Source organism: Somniosus microcephalus, chromosome 13 (assembly GCF_052327205.1).
Source record: "Somniosus microcephalus isolate GS21.2 chromosome 13, FLI_Smic_1.0, whole genome shotgun sequence".
NCBI classification, from domain to species: Eukaryota; Metazoa; Chordata; class Chondrichthyes; order Squaliformes; family Somniosidae; genus Somniosus; species Somniosus microcephalus.
The window spans coordinates 189618181-189632794 of NC_140999.1; the positions used below are offsets into that span (position 1 = coordinate 189618181).

The 14614-nt window shown below is 43.3% G+C and overlaps 1 protein-coding gene across 1 annotated transcript in view; it reads left to right on the forward strand.

Annotated features, from left to right (window-relative positions):
* The window catches only part of LOC147108901 (arf-GAP with SH3 domain, ANK repeat and PH domain-containing protein 1-like), a 207945-nt gene that overhangs the window by 153288 nt on the left and 40043 nt on the right, over positions 1 to 14614 (forward strand). The window contains exons 18-20 of the mRNA XM_086005851.1: positions 454 to 539; positions 5949 to 6064; positions 12534 to 12601. Coding sequence (XP_085861977.1) covers positions 454 to 539; positions 5949 to 6064; positions 12534 to 12601 — 270 coding nt within the window. The remainder of the gene's footprint in view (positions 1 to 453; positions 540 to 5948; positions 6065 to 12533; positions 12602 to 14614) is intronic.

A 14614-nucleotide genomic window follows, 5' to 3' on the forward strand; every position in this document is an offset into this window, starting at 1 on the left:
GTTACATTATGTCACTCCAGGATCCAGGTTATACCGTCAAAATAAAGGCCCTTTTATTTCTCGTGGTTACCAGGTGCTAAGTATCACGAGCTTGGACACTGGCAAGTTTCAACCAGTTCCCAGTGGACATGGACTCACAACTACCCATAACTTGGCAATCTCACCCAAAGAAGTCACAATAAAGCTGGTGTGGGAAATAGAAGAAGCAGAAGGAATTTTACTTTGCAGCTATCTGAAAGTACTGATACTGGGTGCCCTAAATCAGAAAGTGTTCTATTTTCCAGAGCTAATATTCTTCACCTTGATGAGCATGATAATTCACCAAAACTTCTATATTTGGTGAAAGAAAAAATATTAAAAGAAATAAAAATAATTAATAATTGTGTTGATATTGGCTGCACTCCCAGCTTATTTTAAACATGTTTCCTGTGTGTATCTGCGTCTGATTTACAGGAGCCAGGAGAGACTGCTCTTCATCTCGCTGTACAGCTTGCTGATCACACTTCCCTGCACATTGTGGATTTCCTTGTGCAAAACTGGTAAGTTATAATCTTCACAATTATGACGCACTGTTCATGTGATAGTAAATGCACTTAGTACAGTAATATCCATGCTTGCAACAAAAAAACGCACTTGATGTCTTACTAGGACTTTCTCTACCCAGCTGCACAATAGCCCTTCAAGGTTAGCGTGCAATTCCAAATCCTCGCCAAGCAGACCAGTTTCATCTCAGTTGTAGATGTCATGTGGGTTAAATTTTTGCAACAGTTGTGCCAGTACATCCCTTTTCCAAGCTTTAGCATCAACTTTTCCACCATAAAAATTTTGGGGGATAACTTTCTTCTTTCTGTAATTCTGGTTCATTTGGCACCTTTAACACAGATCTGGAGTGGGGTTAACTTGGCTGTTTTATCTATGGACAGTCTGTTTTTTTGTGGTCTGTAATTATTAAACTAATAAACCAGCAAAAGTCCATTTTTTTGTGTATGATATAGCTTTCATCAGGACCTCCAGAGATACTAACATGAGACCCCAACTTTTCTCTGACTTGAAATTATGCTTACAACTGGAAAAAGATTAAAATCGTAATGTCCTGCCCCTTGTAATGTGTTATGGACAAATTTCCTGCTTGATTGTGTTGCCTTGCACCCTGACTCTCCGCTCAATTTAGGCTCCCTTTTGGTGCACTTAAGCCCAAATTTTTAATGTTGTACAATGCTCTCCTTTTGCTGCTTGATGGTAGCCATCTCCTCCAACTCCTTCTTAGCCTGAGCCTGCTCTTGATTTTAAATGTTTCTATTTATGTGCTGTCAATTAAGATCAGCTTTCTGTAACCTGGCAAGTCCAGCAGCTAATCATCGTACATTTCTTTCTCCATCTTCATCAGCACAGTTCTTAGTTAGTATTTCACAACTCTTATTATTCTGGTACATCCCTTTCCAGTGGCTGGTCTCTTTATTGCTATCCTCCAGCTGTCTCTGCAGATTTGGCAGTGTTGAGTTGATCTCTGATTTCACATTCTGTTGCATCTGTTCTCAAATATTTTCCTTTAATATTTTCATGTCCTTCAGCTATTGTATTTTAACGTTTTCCATCACTTTTTCATTGTTGAACACATCCACATCTTCATTTAGAATTCCTTTCAGAGCAGTCAGTTCTCACTATACGAACAAGGAAAGAAGGACAGAGAAGACCATCAAATACACCAAGTGTGCTACATCAAGGTACACCATGGTCCCAACCTGTCATCATGCAGTCTCCTGGGAGATGTGACAAATACCTGAGGGTAACTCTAGTAAATTCCCCTCTCACTCCCTGGGGTCGATTTTAACTCCGGGTAGGTTTCGGGCAGGTGAGTGTGAAATCCACTCGCTGGAGAAAATTTGAGACCTGAGCTATTGGCCCAGAAATTCAGGTCGGGGGCTTCCCACGGGTGTAAGCCCCCCCCCCCCCCGACCTGCACTTACCTAGCGTGCCGGCCGTTGAGCTGTGGGTCCCCCGTGGAATTCCGATCCTGGGTCTCCTCCAACTGCCGGCGCGCAGTGCTTGCGTATCCCAGGGGCGCAGTTAGTTCGATGCGTCCCCTGGGATCACGTGGGCCATGGGCAGCCAATCGGAGCAGGGAATGCTTCATTCATAAGTTTGACAACCTGTCAAACCTATAAATACTAGAAGCCCCAAAACATCACTAAATCTTCAAATAAATTGAAAAAAAAATCACATTTTTAAAATAAACTATAAATTACATGAAATAACTATTTTAAACAATTTAAATTTTTGAAAAAAGTAATTTTATTTTCTAACGGGGCTAAAAATAAACTTACCTTTAAAGTATTTAAAAATAATAAACCTGTGGGGAAAAAATGTTGTAATTTTAATTAATTCACCACTTACCTTGTAAAAAGCAGGCCTTGCGACTGCTTTTTATGTGTAACTTCTGGAGACTTACCCTCCCGGGAAAACCTGCAAAAAAACGTAAGTTTGATGCACACGCGCAGCCTCTCCTGCGCACACGTTCGACCTCTTAACCCCTGCTTTCAGGGGAACGGAAGTGCTGGTTTCCCGCGCATGCGCAGTGCGTGCAGGAAACCGGCACTTCCATTAGGCTTACGGGTGAGTACCCCGTGCGTACTCACCCGTGGAGACCCGAATTTCTGGGCCATTATAACTCCCAGGCCTCATTAACATGCCACCAGTCCACTTCTCGCCTGAAACTGGCGAGAAGTGGGCAGGAAGCGGTTGTTGGTCTCCAGAAAATCGGGTGGCCTTTGGCTGCCTGTTGGCATTTAGGCAGGTGTGGGGAAGGGACTTCTGGGAGGATCTCAAGGGAGATATGGGGAGGAAGTTCAGAGTTTGGGAGGCCATGACATTCCTTGTGGGGCCCAGAGGAACACTCCTGCTCCTCCTGGCCCCACAAAGGAAAGTTTTTTAAAAAGTACTTGTTTTGGGCTCTTCGTCTTCTTAGGTCCTAACTTTCTTTAGCCCGCTCAGACCTGAATTACAATAGTAGTTGGGGCCTGATGACCCCAGTTTGCATATGTAAAGATGCCAGAGTAAAAATCACGATTGGCGGTAAGTAACCTGGGGCATTTTAACTGCCCACTCACCTGAGCTAGATATTTTGCAGATAACTATAACTGAAATTTACTACCTAATAACTAGAGGCACTGCGTAATGAGTATACAGTACTACCTAATAAATTATCAGAGCTCCTGTTATTATGAAAGGCATAACGTGTGAACTTCATTTTGTTACTGAAAAAGTAGCGTCATAAGAGAAATGGAGGAGAGCTTGACAACTCCATATCTGCCCCGGTTGAAAGTTTGGTTTTAGAGTAAGAGGGTGATGGAGAATCTTTTGGATTCACATAATGTTTGGAAGATAACAGAGATCTTACATAGAAATTATAGCACAGAGAAACAGGCCATCTGGCCAAACCAGTCCATGTTGCCGTTTATTCTCTACACAAGCAGTAGTCTTAATTCCCCACATGAGCAGTAATCTGGAATCCATGTCCCTGCCTTGTTCCCATATCCCTTTATTACACCTTTCCTTCAATCACATATCTAACCTACTCTTAAATGAGGATATGGTCTCTGTTTCAATCACTAACTCTGAGAGTGCATTCCACAGCCTCACAACCGTCCTAAATCTCTTGCATTTAATCTGGTATCAATGTCGCCTTTGTTTGGTTGACCTCAACCACTGAAAACAGTCTGTTTCTATCTACTCTGTTCTATCTCTTCATAATTTTAAACACCTCTATCAATTCATCCCTTAATCATCACTTAATCTTCTCTGTTTTAACAAAAATAGCCCCAATTTTTCAAGTCTTCATATTTGTATTTCCTCATACGAGACAGCATCTGATTAATCTGCACTGTTCCCCTCTATTGCCTCAACAACTTTTCTATAGTGTGGGACCCAGAGCTGTGCATAATACTCCTACTGTGATTGTACTAAGGTTTTAAATAGATTTACCATTGCATCTCAACGTTTATATTCTATCGCTCTTGCAATAAACCCCAGTATTCCATTAGCTTTTTTACAACCATATCCACTTGAGGTGCTGCTTTTAATGCTTTGTAAGGTTGAATCCCCAGATCTTCAGGTAGGGCGGTGGGGACAAAAGAATCCATGCTTGTGATAGTCTCTGAAACTGTTTAATAATGAACATAGTAATGTACTGGAAGAGAACATTGTGTCCAACCTTGCCAGTTCTAAAATTTTAACAATACCATACACAATACCTAGCCTACCTCTTGACCATATTGTCTGCCAATATCTGTCCTGCTCCCCCTTGAGCTTGCTGACTGTAATGAATGTTTTTTTTTAAATTCATTTTTATGGGATGTGGGCAACGCTGGTAAGGCCAGCATTTATTGCCCATCCCTAATTGCCCTTGAGAAGGTTGTGGTGAGCCACTGCCTTGAACCGCTGCAGCCCGTGTGGTGAAGGTACTCCCACAGTGCTGTTAGGGAGGGAGTTCCAGGATTTTGACCCAGCGATGATGAAGGATCAGCAATATACTTCTAAGTCAGGATGGTGTGTGACTTGGAGGGGAACTTGGAGGTGGTGGTGTTCCCATGTGCCTGCTGCCCTTGTCCTTCTAGGTGGAAGAGGTCGCGGGTTTAGGATGTGCTGCCGAAGAAGTCTTGGCAAGTTGCTACAGTGCATCTTGTAGATGGTACACACTGCAGCCACGGTGCGCCGGTGGTGGAGGGAGTGAATGTTAAGGTGGTGGATGGGGTGCCAATCAAGCGGGCTGCTTTGTCCTGGATGGTGTCGAACTTCTTGAGTGTTGTTGGAGCTGCACTCATCCAGGCAAGTGGAGAGTATTCCATCACACTCCTGACTTGTGCCTTGTAGATGGTGGAAAGGCTTTGAAGAGTCAGGAGGTGAGACACTCGCCGCAGAATACCCAGCCTCTGACCTGCTCTTGTTGCCACAGTGTGCAGAGTGTTTTTTCAGAATTGGCTCTTCCCATTTTGAAGCTCATATTGAAGGAGTTAATCACTCCAGAATCAGTTGTATTGACTGAATTTGTACAGCATATCCACTACTCCTGGGGGAGGACGGAGGGAAGGAATGTCTAAGTAAATTTGCACAAGGAAGAAGCCTAATCCAGTCATAGGCTACAGGTTTAACTAACTCATTGATTTACTTTCTGCATTACATGTAATATGCACAGTTCAGAGTTAGTCCTGCTAGTTGTAGGTACTATCCTAGAACAGGAGAAAGTCAAAGGTGCTCTTTCTCAGGAACCAAGGTTTGCCTCAAATTTGATCATATGTGGTGGCCAACCACATGTATAGAAACCACAGCCCCGATTTTAACTCTGGGCGAGGGCCGCCTGGGAGAGCCTGCCATGAGGTCCAAGCTATTTTAACTCCTGGGCCTCATTTAAATAAGTTAGGCCCAACTCCTGCCTGAATCCGGCGTCAATGACATGGCGCCGGTGAGCGGGAGTGGGTGAGGATGCTGTCAGCGTCCCGCGGGAATTATCCCTGGCAATCACAGGAAGGAGGGAGGGCCAGGGCAGGGGAAGCCCTAGGTTTCCTTGTGGGGCCCGAAGGAGCACTTCTGCTGCATAACGCTGCCACATTGCCCTGGTAAGACTGGCCCTGGGTGACGAACTTACTGCTGCAGGTACAAATGTTGTGGGGTTGGAATGACATCATCAGACCCCAACGTTTGAATCTCAATGATGCCTTTGTCTGCCTGGTGAAAGGGCATCACATACTGCCCGAAAGGTGCCTGTTAAAATGGCGTGGAGCACGTGTGCAGCATGGATTTGGTTACTGCCACACTGCCTATATTTTAACCCCTCACCCCGTTCTTGTTGGGCACTGGGGATTAAAATTGGGATGTATATATTCAGGTGTAATCTAATGTTTTGCAAGAGTTGACACATGAGGAATTGTGTGACTAATTTTTTTTTATCCTAGTGGGAACCTCAGCAAGCAGACCGTGAAAGGAAACACAGCTGTTCATTATTCCTGTCTGCTCAATAAAACAGAATGCCTCAAACTACTCCTGAAAGCCAAGGCCAACACCACTGTTTGTAAGTACTGCAATATTTAAATCATTGGAATATATTTTAACCATCTGAGGACTATTCTAGTATCTCTGAACCAAACAGCTAACTTTTTTATAATATGGGTTTGCTGTGGATGTACAGAACTTCAGGTAGTCTTACAATTAGTAATTCTCGTCACTTGCAGTCTGAAACTTGTGGTGCTTGGCAAGGAATGTAATCAGTTACCCAAATAAGATTGGGGTGCTCAACGGTAGACCTATTCGCCTCTCCAGTAACCATCCACCACTTTATTTCTGCTTCAGGACAGAGGCAGCATTAACCTGGGGACTGGACAGTCTTTTCTTTCCTAACATAAGTTCCTATATATATTTCTACCTTCCTTTGACACACAACTATAAACATCCTGTGAGGCAGTGACCATCATCTTTATAATTCAGAATTGGCCTTTTAAAACAGTTTTTGCAGATATCCTGTTCCTTGCCAGTAACACTTTTCCAACACCAAACTACATAAATGTCTCCCAGCTAGTATCAAATTCTTTATCCAAATCCAGAGATATTCCACTTGAGAGCTTAGTTATTGACAGGGTCTCCTTTCTTTGGTAATGATCAGTTCATGTTGGCTACGCACCATCAAGATGTACAGCATAAAATGGTGAAAATAGATTTGAGATTGTAACAAAACTGCAGCATTTTTCTCAAGATTTAGATGGCTTGTTTAATACTGTCACTACATTAAGAGGTTAAAAACAAGCTTCACTCACAGAACTCACTTAATTTGATACAGTTGTCACAGATTTTAGTCAGTTTGTGTGTGCCTGGTGACCGAGGGAGGGACCAAACCCGTCAATATAAATTGAAATGTCTTTGATTTTGGCAGTTTAAAAAAATTAACAGACAGAATGTGCCTGGCCCCTAAAAAAATTATTTGAAGTTATTTATCAATCTCCTGTTTGAATCAGAGTTGGTGTTCGAAGAGAGGTAGCTTCCACAGACAGTGAGAAAAAGAAAAGAACTGCTCACAAGAATATTCCTTGCATCATAATTACTGCAATAGTTCCAATAATTTTTTCTATTACTTGAAGAGCTAGCTGAATTTGATAACTACTGTAGATATATATGTTGTCACTGCTGCTACTAGCTTGTTGTTTTAATGTTTAATAACTTGGTTTTGCAGTTAAAGACCAAATCAAAGTCTAGTTTAGTATTATTGTGGCACTTCCCAAAGACATGGAGGTTCACATGATGAAACCAGTAGCTGAAGTAAACTGGAGAGGGTTTTCTGTTTGTTCTCTGGACATGTTATATGGGGAGGAGGCAGGGACCGGGTACTGAATTTGGATGATCAGCCATGATCGCATTGAATGACGGAGCAGGCTCGAGGGGCCGAATGGCCTACTCCTGCTCCTATCTTCTACGTTTCTATGTTACAAATTTACCCAGATAATTGGGCAAGTCGAAAATACTCTCTGGAATATAGGAAGCTAGAGCTCACCTGGTAAAGTATTCTGAAACAGAGAAGACAAAAATATCTCTGGGGTAATTTTCTGAGTTCACACTGAAAGCAGAATGCTTTGCCCGTTGACTGTACATATGAAGAAACTGTAGGCCTGCTGCCCACAATCTTCCATCCATTAAATTAATGAGTAGAAACTCATGACAGCACATCCACAATTTCTTGATGGGCACTTTCGGTGGGTGAGGAAAATTGACCCACTTTAATTTTTAAAAACATTTTTTTATTATTAAAGGAACCCCCCAAACACAAAGTGATGTTGTACAGAGTTAGTTAACCCTATGTTGTGTACCGTTTCCCATACCTTAGGGTATTCAAAGTTGGTTTAAAACCCAGTTCTATTTGGGGTCATAATGCAGCTGTTTTGAATTCCCACACCTGGGCCGGAGCGGGGGGGGCCTGGTAGAGTGTGGGAAACCTGGAAGTGTGTATGACATCACGGACAGGTTCCCTGCCTGGAAGTTCCAGTTTGGCGGGGAACACTGGACAGGAGGCCGCAACCACAGGTAGGTCCGATCACTGACGAGGGGGCTGATGGTGGGGGAGCTTGGGGGGCCGGAAGGAAGCATTCCTGCTTTGCCAGGCCCACAAGGATTGCTCCACAAGGCGGCCCTCACCTCGCTGCAGTTGCCGAGAATCCCGAGGCACGGGATCTTCGGCCGCCCACAGTTAAACCTGCACAGCAGGTCAAATCAGAGGCCACCGCCCCGCCTCTGTTAAAGCCAGAACTGGGAGTTGGAGACAGGTTGGGGTCGGGATTGATATTTTTAATACTTTAACCTCCCACCTGACCCCAACCCACCCGTGTTTTGGGGTTAAAATTCCCCTTCCCTGGTTTCTGGCTCATTAGGAGATCACATGTTTGGTATCCTGGAAATTCTGCTTACTAGACCTTCTTTTCCTGGAAAACTGCATTAGTTTGGCTGCAGAGTTAGTGAATTGCAGAAAACTAGTTAAATGGATATTTGAGTATATTCTCCACTGTTAGTATTTCATGGATAGAAGGTCCAGAGGACAGGTTGAGGGCCATTTCACTCGTTCCATAGCTTGTCCTAGGCTCTTCTCAATCACATTCCATTTGATATTATTTGTAAGGCTACCACATGTAACCTTCGCACATTCATGAAACATTACTTATTAGACCACAGGATAGTGTATTTGGCAGAGATCTCCTCTCAACCAATCTTAAAACCCCATTGCATTGCTTAAATAAACACAGTGGGCTGGATTTTCTCAATGGAGGCAGGATTCCCACTTTTTGGGTTGTAGTCCCGCCTCCATCGACTTGTGGCCAACCCACGCTATTTTCCCTTGATTGACCTTGTTAAGCCTGGTTACTGGTGATGTCGGTGATTGACATTTCATCTGTCAAGAGCTTTTGACAGATGAAAAATCAGCGTTTGACAGCTCTGTGAAGCCATCAAACACGGACAATCTGTCTTCTAACTTGAGTCCTTCTACTCAGACTCAGTTAGAGATCTCTCCAGACCAGAAAGCAGAGGCTGCAGCTTTTGACAGTTCAGCGGCCATTCTGCTTTCTGTGCCGGTGAACTCGGGGACTCCCGAGAACTGAAGGAAGTAAGCCTGCAGGAGAAAGTAAAGGTAAGTAAAACTTATTAAACCACTTTACACTTACCTCACACACTTACCTCTGCACTCATGCACCCATCACTCACCTGCACAACGGACATCTCGACCCCTCCAACCCCTTCAGACTGACGGTCTGCCTCGCTAACTTGGCGTGGTTCAGAGCCGTTGGGAAGCCCACGCTTCGGGGCTAAAAATAGGGATTAGGCAAAAAACTGCCTGTTAACTGCCTGTTAACTACCTGTTAACAGGCAGTTAATTGGCACTAATCCCCTTCCCGCCTCGGGGAGGCGGCTCCCAGCACAGGTCGGGTACCCGCCTCCTGGGACATTGGCACGGAGGCGGGTTGGGGGGCAGGATGGGTTCGTGCCCCCTGATTCTGCAATTTTCCCACCACTCCCGCCTTCAAACCCGCCTCCACGGGGCTTGGAAATTCAAGCCCAGTGACTTGATATTAATGCCAGTTTCAGTGCAGGCTGACTTCTACATCAAGACTTCCACTTCATTGCATGGAGTATCTCCTGTTAAATTATATTTGTTCTGCTACTGCCATGTGAGGAGAAATTGGAATAAAGAAAGGGAATAATTACCTACCTTTATGGGGTCTTCTTTCTTTAAATGGAAGTTTCTTCACACACTGAACTCCCCATTCGTCCATACCCACAGGTATTTTCCATCTAGGGCACATCATCAAATAGTTAGTTATTGCACCAGTGGAACAAAATGAACTGATGCACTATCTTGCTGACTTTAGTTTCCCAAGATCAGTAGGAAAAGGAACATCTTCCAACTGTATATTGAAAATGCATTCACTCAAAGAATGAAGAAGACCAAGTTAGGTAATTTATATATCAACAAACTGTAAAATGAGGCATTGATTGCGGAAGCTAACTGACAAATCAGTGTGCTCACATTTAATTGAATTGAATTTGATAGAAAGAAGAATGGATCGAATCACAGCCCAGAGCAGACAGCCCCTGAGTCAGCTACCATGAAAAAGTCCGACAAACGTGCACATAGTAAAAGTGATTTTGTTGGGAGAAAATCTTTTTAATTTGATATAGTGCGAGTTCATGTGAGGGAATGCATAGCTCTTGCATATTTTGATTATTTTAAGGGAAAAAACTTTCCATCTTCTTGCACTAGCACCTGCTCTGTTAGTGAAATTCTGCTCCATAATAGAGATTGACTTTTCAGCCTGTATTTTTCAAGTAATGGAGAGGCAGGTGTAAAATCAATCAGTCAGCTCACTCGCTGTGATTAAAGTAAAACTGGAGGAATGTATTGTAAAGTTGTTGGTTCTGAAAATCTGCAAAGGAAAAACGAGATTAACACTGCAGGGCTTAAATAAACAGTGACTTGGTTGTATTACTGCCAATTTCAATACGGGGTGTTTTCTGTCTAAGACTTTCAGCAAATGTCTCTGCAAGCCTGCATGTAAAAAAAAAATTATATTTTTATATTTATTTTATTATTGCACAGAATAAACGTGTGATACAAATTGAATTGCTAACTTAGGAGAAGTAGGACATGAAAACAATTTGACTCTTGATATCAAGAAGTGCATAATTTACCTTAGCCTTTGGATTCGAGTTGTATCTTCCTGTCAGTGAATTATTTCTAGTATCCCACTACTCTCTGTCAGATATTCTATCTGTTGATTTGTGAGAGCAAGTTACAACAATAAAATTACAACCATAGAGGAAATGTTTCAGCTTGCCAGCCTTATATTGAAAATTTGAAATGCTGCTTGTGACCTGGAACTGTCCACAGGCCCAACCCCTCCCCCACCCCCGCCAATTAAAATTGGGGAGTGAATTTTGCTCATACTAAGGTGAGAGAGGCTGGTGCCAGTGACTGTTCTCATTTTTCCACTATTACACCTACGTCTAGAATTTCCACAGGGTTTCTTCCAATTTCCCACCATGACTTTAGTGGAAGATCGGCAGAAACCCTCAAGAAATGACAGAAACATCAGGAGATTGGGAGAATCATGTAGAAATACAGGGTCCAGGCGTCAGCGCAGACTTGATGAGCTGAATGGCCCGTTTCTGTGGTGTAACATTCTATGATGTTTGAGATAGAAAAGTCAAGTATAGGTCCTCAAAATAAGGGGGGCATCCATAACTGTCATCTTTTCATAAGAGTATTCCTGGCCTAATAGTGTTCTGTTTATAAAAAAAAAAAAAAGTTGTGTATATATATGTTAAAAAAGAAAAAATACTGCACTGGAAATAATAACTCCCCCATCTCATTACTTACACAGAGCACAATTGTGAAAATTATTAGGGGGGCTCCTAAGAGTATAACATCATATCTTGTGTTACCGATGGCTTAAAGAAAAAATAATATATGGTGTAGTAACATGCTCCGCCCTCACTATCATGCACTCTAACATACTATGGGCCTGGAATTCCTAGAGTGCTGCTCAACTGGTGCAAGTTCATCAGAACAGAGCTCCTGGCCACCTGTGCCTGAAGACGTAGCCCCATCCCAAATTGTGGGAATGGGGTCACTTGCTTGGTCGGGGCAGATCACCAGTGCCTGCAAGGGCATTTTAACAGACCCCACCTTAAGTCTTCCTTGTAAGGAGGAGCCACCCACAGAGGCTCTGTCTGAGATTCCCAAGACCCTTCCAAGCAAAAGGAAAAATAAGTTACAAAATTCTTCAGCTCCAAAGAGAACCATTCTGACTCTTCTGGATAAGGTCTGAAGTCTTTCAAAAGGCCTCAACAGTACCCGTGTCAGCTCTCAGCCCTACAAACCTCAGATCTTGGCGCTTCACCAACTCTCTCCTCCTTTAAGACGCTCCAAAAAACCTACCTCCTGTCCTAATATCATCTTATGTGGCTCGGTGTCAAGTTTTGTTTGATAATTGCTCCTGTGAAGCACCTTGGTACGTTTCACCATGTTAATGGCGATATATAAAGTTGTTGTTATACAGGCATAATGGGCAGAAATCCCAAGGAGGTCACAGAACTCCTCCAAACAAGCCCCTTTGAGGGCGGGGGGTTGGGGGGGGGGGGAGCAAGCAGGCAGAGGGATTACTCTCTTCTGCTGTCCCACCGAAAAATGGCTAACTTAAACTGGCAAAATCTGAACAGAAACAGCTTCCGTCCCCAATTCTAGCCGCCAGTGGGAAATCCACTCTGTCCTCAACCCCAACTGGATTTTGAATCCCATGACTGCTGATACAATATACTGTATAGCATTTACTGCTTCCTTGTTAATAAACATTCTAAAACTTCCTCTCTCTAACATGGGTTTTGTTGTGATACATCTTTTTTCTGTTTAATGGATCTCAAAGATCGCCACCTAGGGTTGATTAACTCGACTTAAGAAAATTCTGCTTAAATCTTTGCATGAAATTTTGTGTTTGATTCTCAAACAGCAAATGAAAATGGAGAGACTGCTATGGACATTGCTCGGAGACTGAAATACCAACATTGTGAAGAGCTGGTAAGAAATCGATGAGTTCAAAATAGAAAAGAAACCCTGAATGACCCTGTTTACAAGGGGTGGCTGTATAATAATCAGTTTGCTGTTGATTAGTTTATCAACCAGTTTGCTTGTTTTAACCATTTCTTAGAACTGTGATATGATACAGGGTAGTTTCTTTACTATTTAGCATGTAAGATCAGGGAATATGCCAACAAACTTTATTGGCCAATCATTAGAATTGGTGACAAAAAATGGTTGCCTCTGTTCAGTGTTGACAAATTGTGGAAACTAGTTCTTAGACTAATCGGAACATTCTGTTTTTTGGCAGATGTAAATTTGATTTCTGGCTTAATGTATACACCATGTCAGACAGTGCCAGAATGAGTCTATCTTTGAGTTAGGTGATCAGGACTTTAGACTGCATACAGGAAACTTTCTGGTATCCGGCACGGACGGGACCGACGTGGTGCCGGTTCAGCAACAATTCCGGATAACCGAACGCTATAGTGAAAGATACGGACCTTAGAGCTCCGTATGAAGCAACAAACCCACAGCTTCAGAAGAACGTCCACAAGTTGCAAGTGTCTCTGTAGCTTAGCAACAGCTGCAGCCAAACCCGTGCCTTCCTCAATTTGTTGCTGTGCAAGTAATAAAAGTTAGCTGAAACCGACTCCTGAATTTTGCCAGTTAACCGACATTTCTGATTATTTAGGGGCCGGTTAATCGAAAGTTTCCTGTATAAGCAACAACAACTTGTATTTATATAGCGCCTTTAACGTAGTAAAACATCCCAAGGCGCTGCACAGGAGTATTGAAAGACAAACAGTTTGACACCGAGCCACATAAGGAGAACTTTGGGCAGGTGACCAAAAGCTTGGCCAAAGAGGTAGGTTTTCAGGAGCGTCTTAAAGGAGGAAAGAGAGGTAGCGAGGCAGAGAGGTTTAGGCAGGGAATTCCAGAACTCAGGGCCTAGGCAACAGAAGGCACGGCCACCAACGGTTCAGCGATTGTAATCAGGGATGCTCAAGAGGGCAGAATTAGAGGAGCGCAGAGATCTCCGGGGGGGGGGGGGGCGGGGGGTTGTGGGGCTGGAGTAGATTACAGAGATAGGGAGGGGTGAGGCCATGGAGGGATTTAAAAACAAGGATGACAATTTTGAAATCGAGGCATTGCTTAACCGGGAGCCAATGTAGGCCAGCGATCGCAGGGGAGATGGGTGAACGGGACTTGTTGCCAACAGACAAAAATAATGATTTGTTTTATTTTTCCATCCTATTTATTGCCTTGGTTGAAATTAGTTGAATTTATATAAAGCATCTTAACACATTGAAACATCTGCAAGCACTTCACACAGTGAGCTTCTTTTTGAAGTGCTGTGACTCTGGTTCTGTAGGGGGAGAGGTGGGTAGAGAGAGCGCTGGGAGAGAGAACGAAACAAACAAAGAAAGTCACTGTTGTAGTGTAGGAAAGATAGCAGCCAATTTGCATACAATAAGGCCCCACAAACTGCAATGTGATAATGACCAGGTAATCTATTTTTTTTAGTGATGTTGGTTGAGGGATAAACATTGGCCAAGAAACCAGGGAGACCTCCCCTGCTCTTAGAACATAAGAAATAGGAGCAGGAGTCAGCCATTCGGCCCTTCGAGCCTGCTCCGCCATTCAATGAGATCATGGCTGATCTTCCACCTCAACTCCATTCACCGGCCCTATCGCCATATCCCTTGATGCCCTTACTAGTCAGAAATCTATCGACTTCTGTTTTGAATATACCCAATGACTGAGCCTCCACAGTCCTCTGCGGTAGAGAATTCCAGAGATTCACCACCCTCTGTGTGAAGAAATTTCTTCACATCTCAGTCCTGAATGGCCTACCCTTTATCCTGAGGCTGTGGCCCCTGTTTCTAGACTCCCCAGCCAAGGGAAACATTCTCCCAGCATCCACCCTATCAAGCCCTGTAATAATTTTGTATGCTTCAATGAGATCCCCTCTCATTCTTCTGAATTCAAGAGAATACAGGCCTAGTTTAC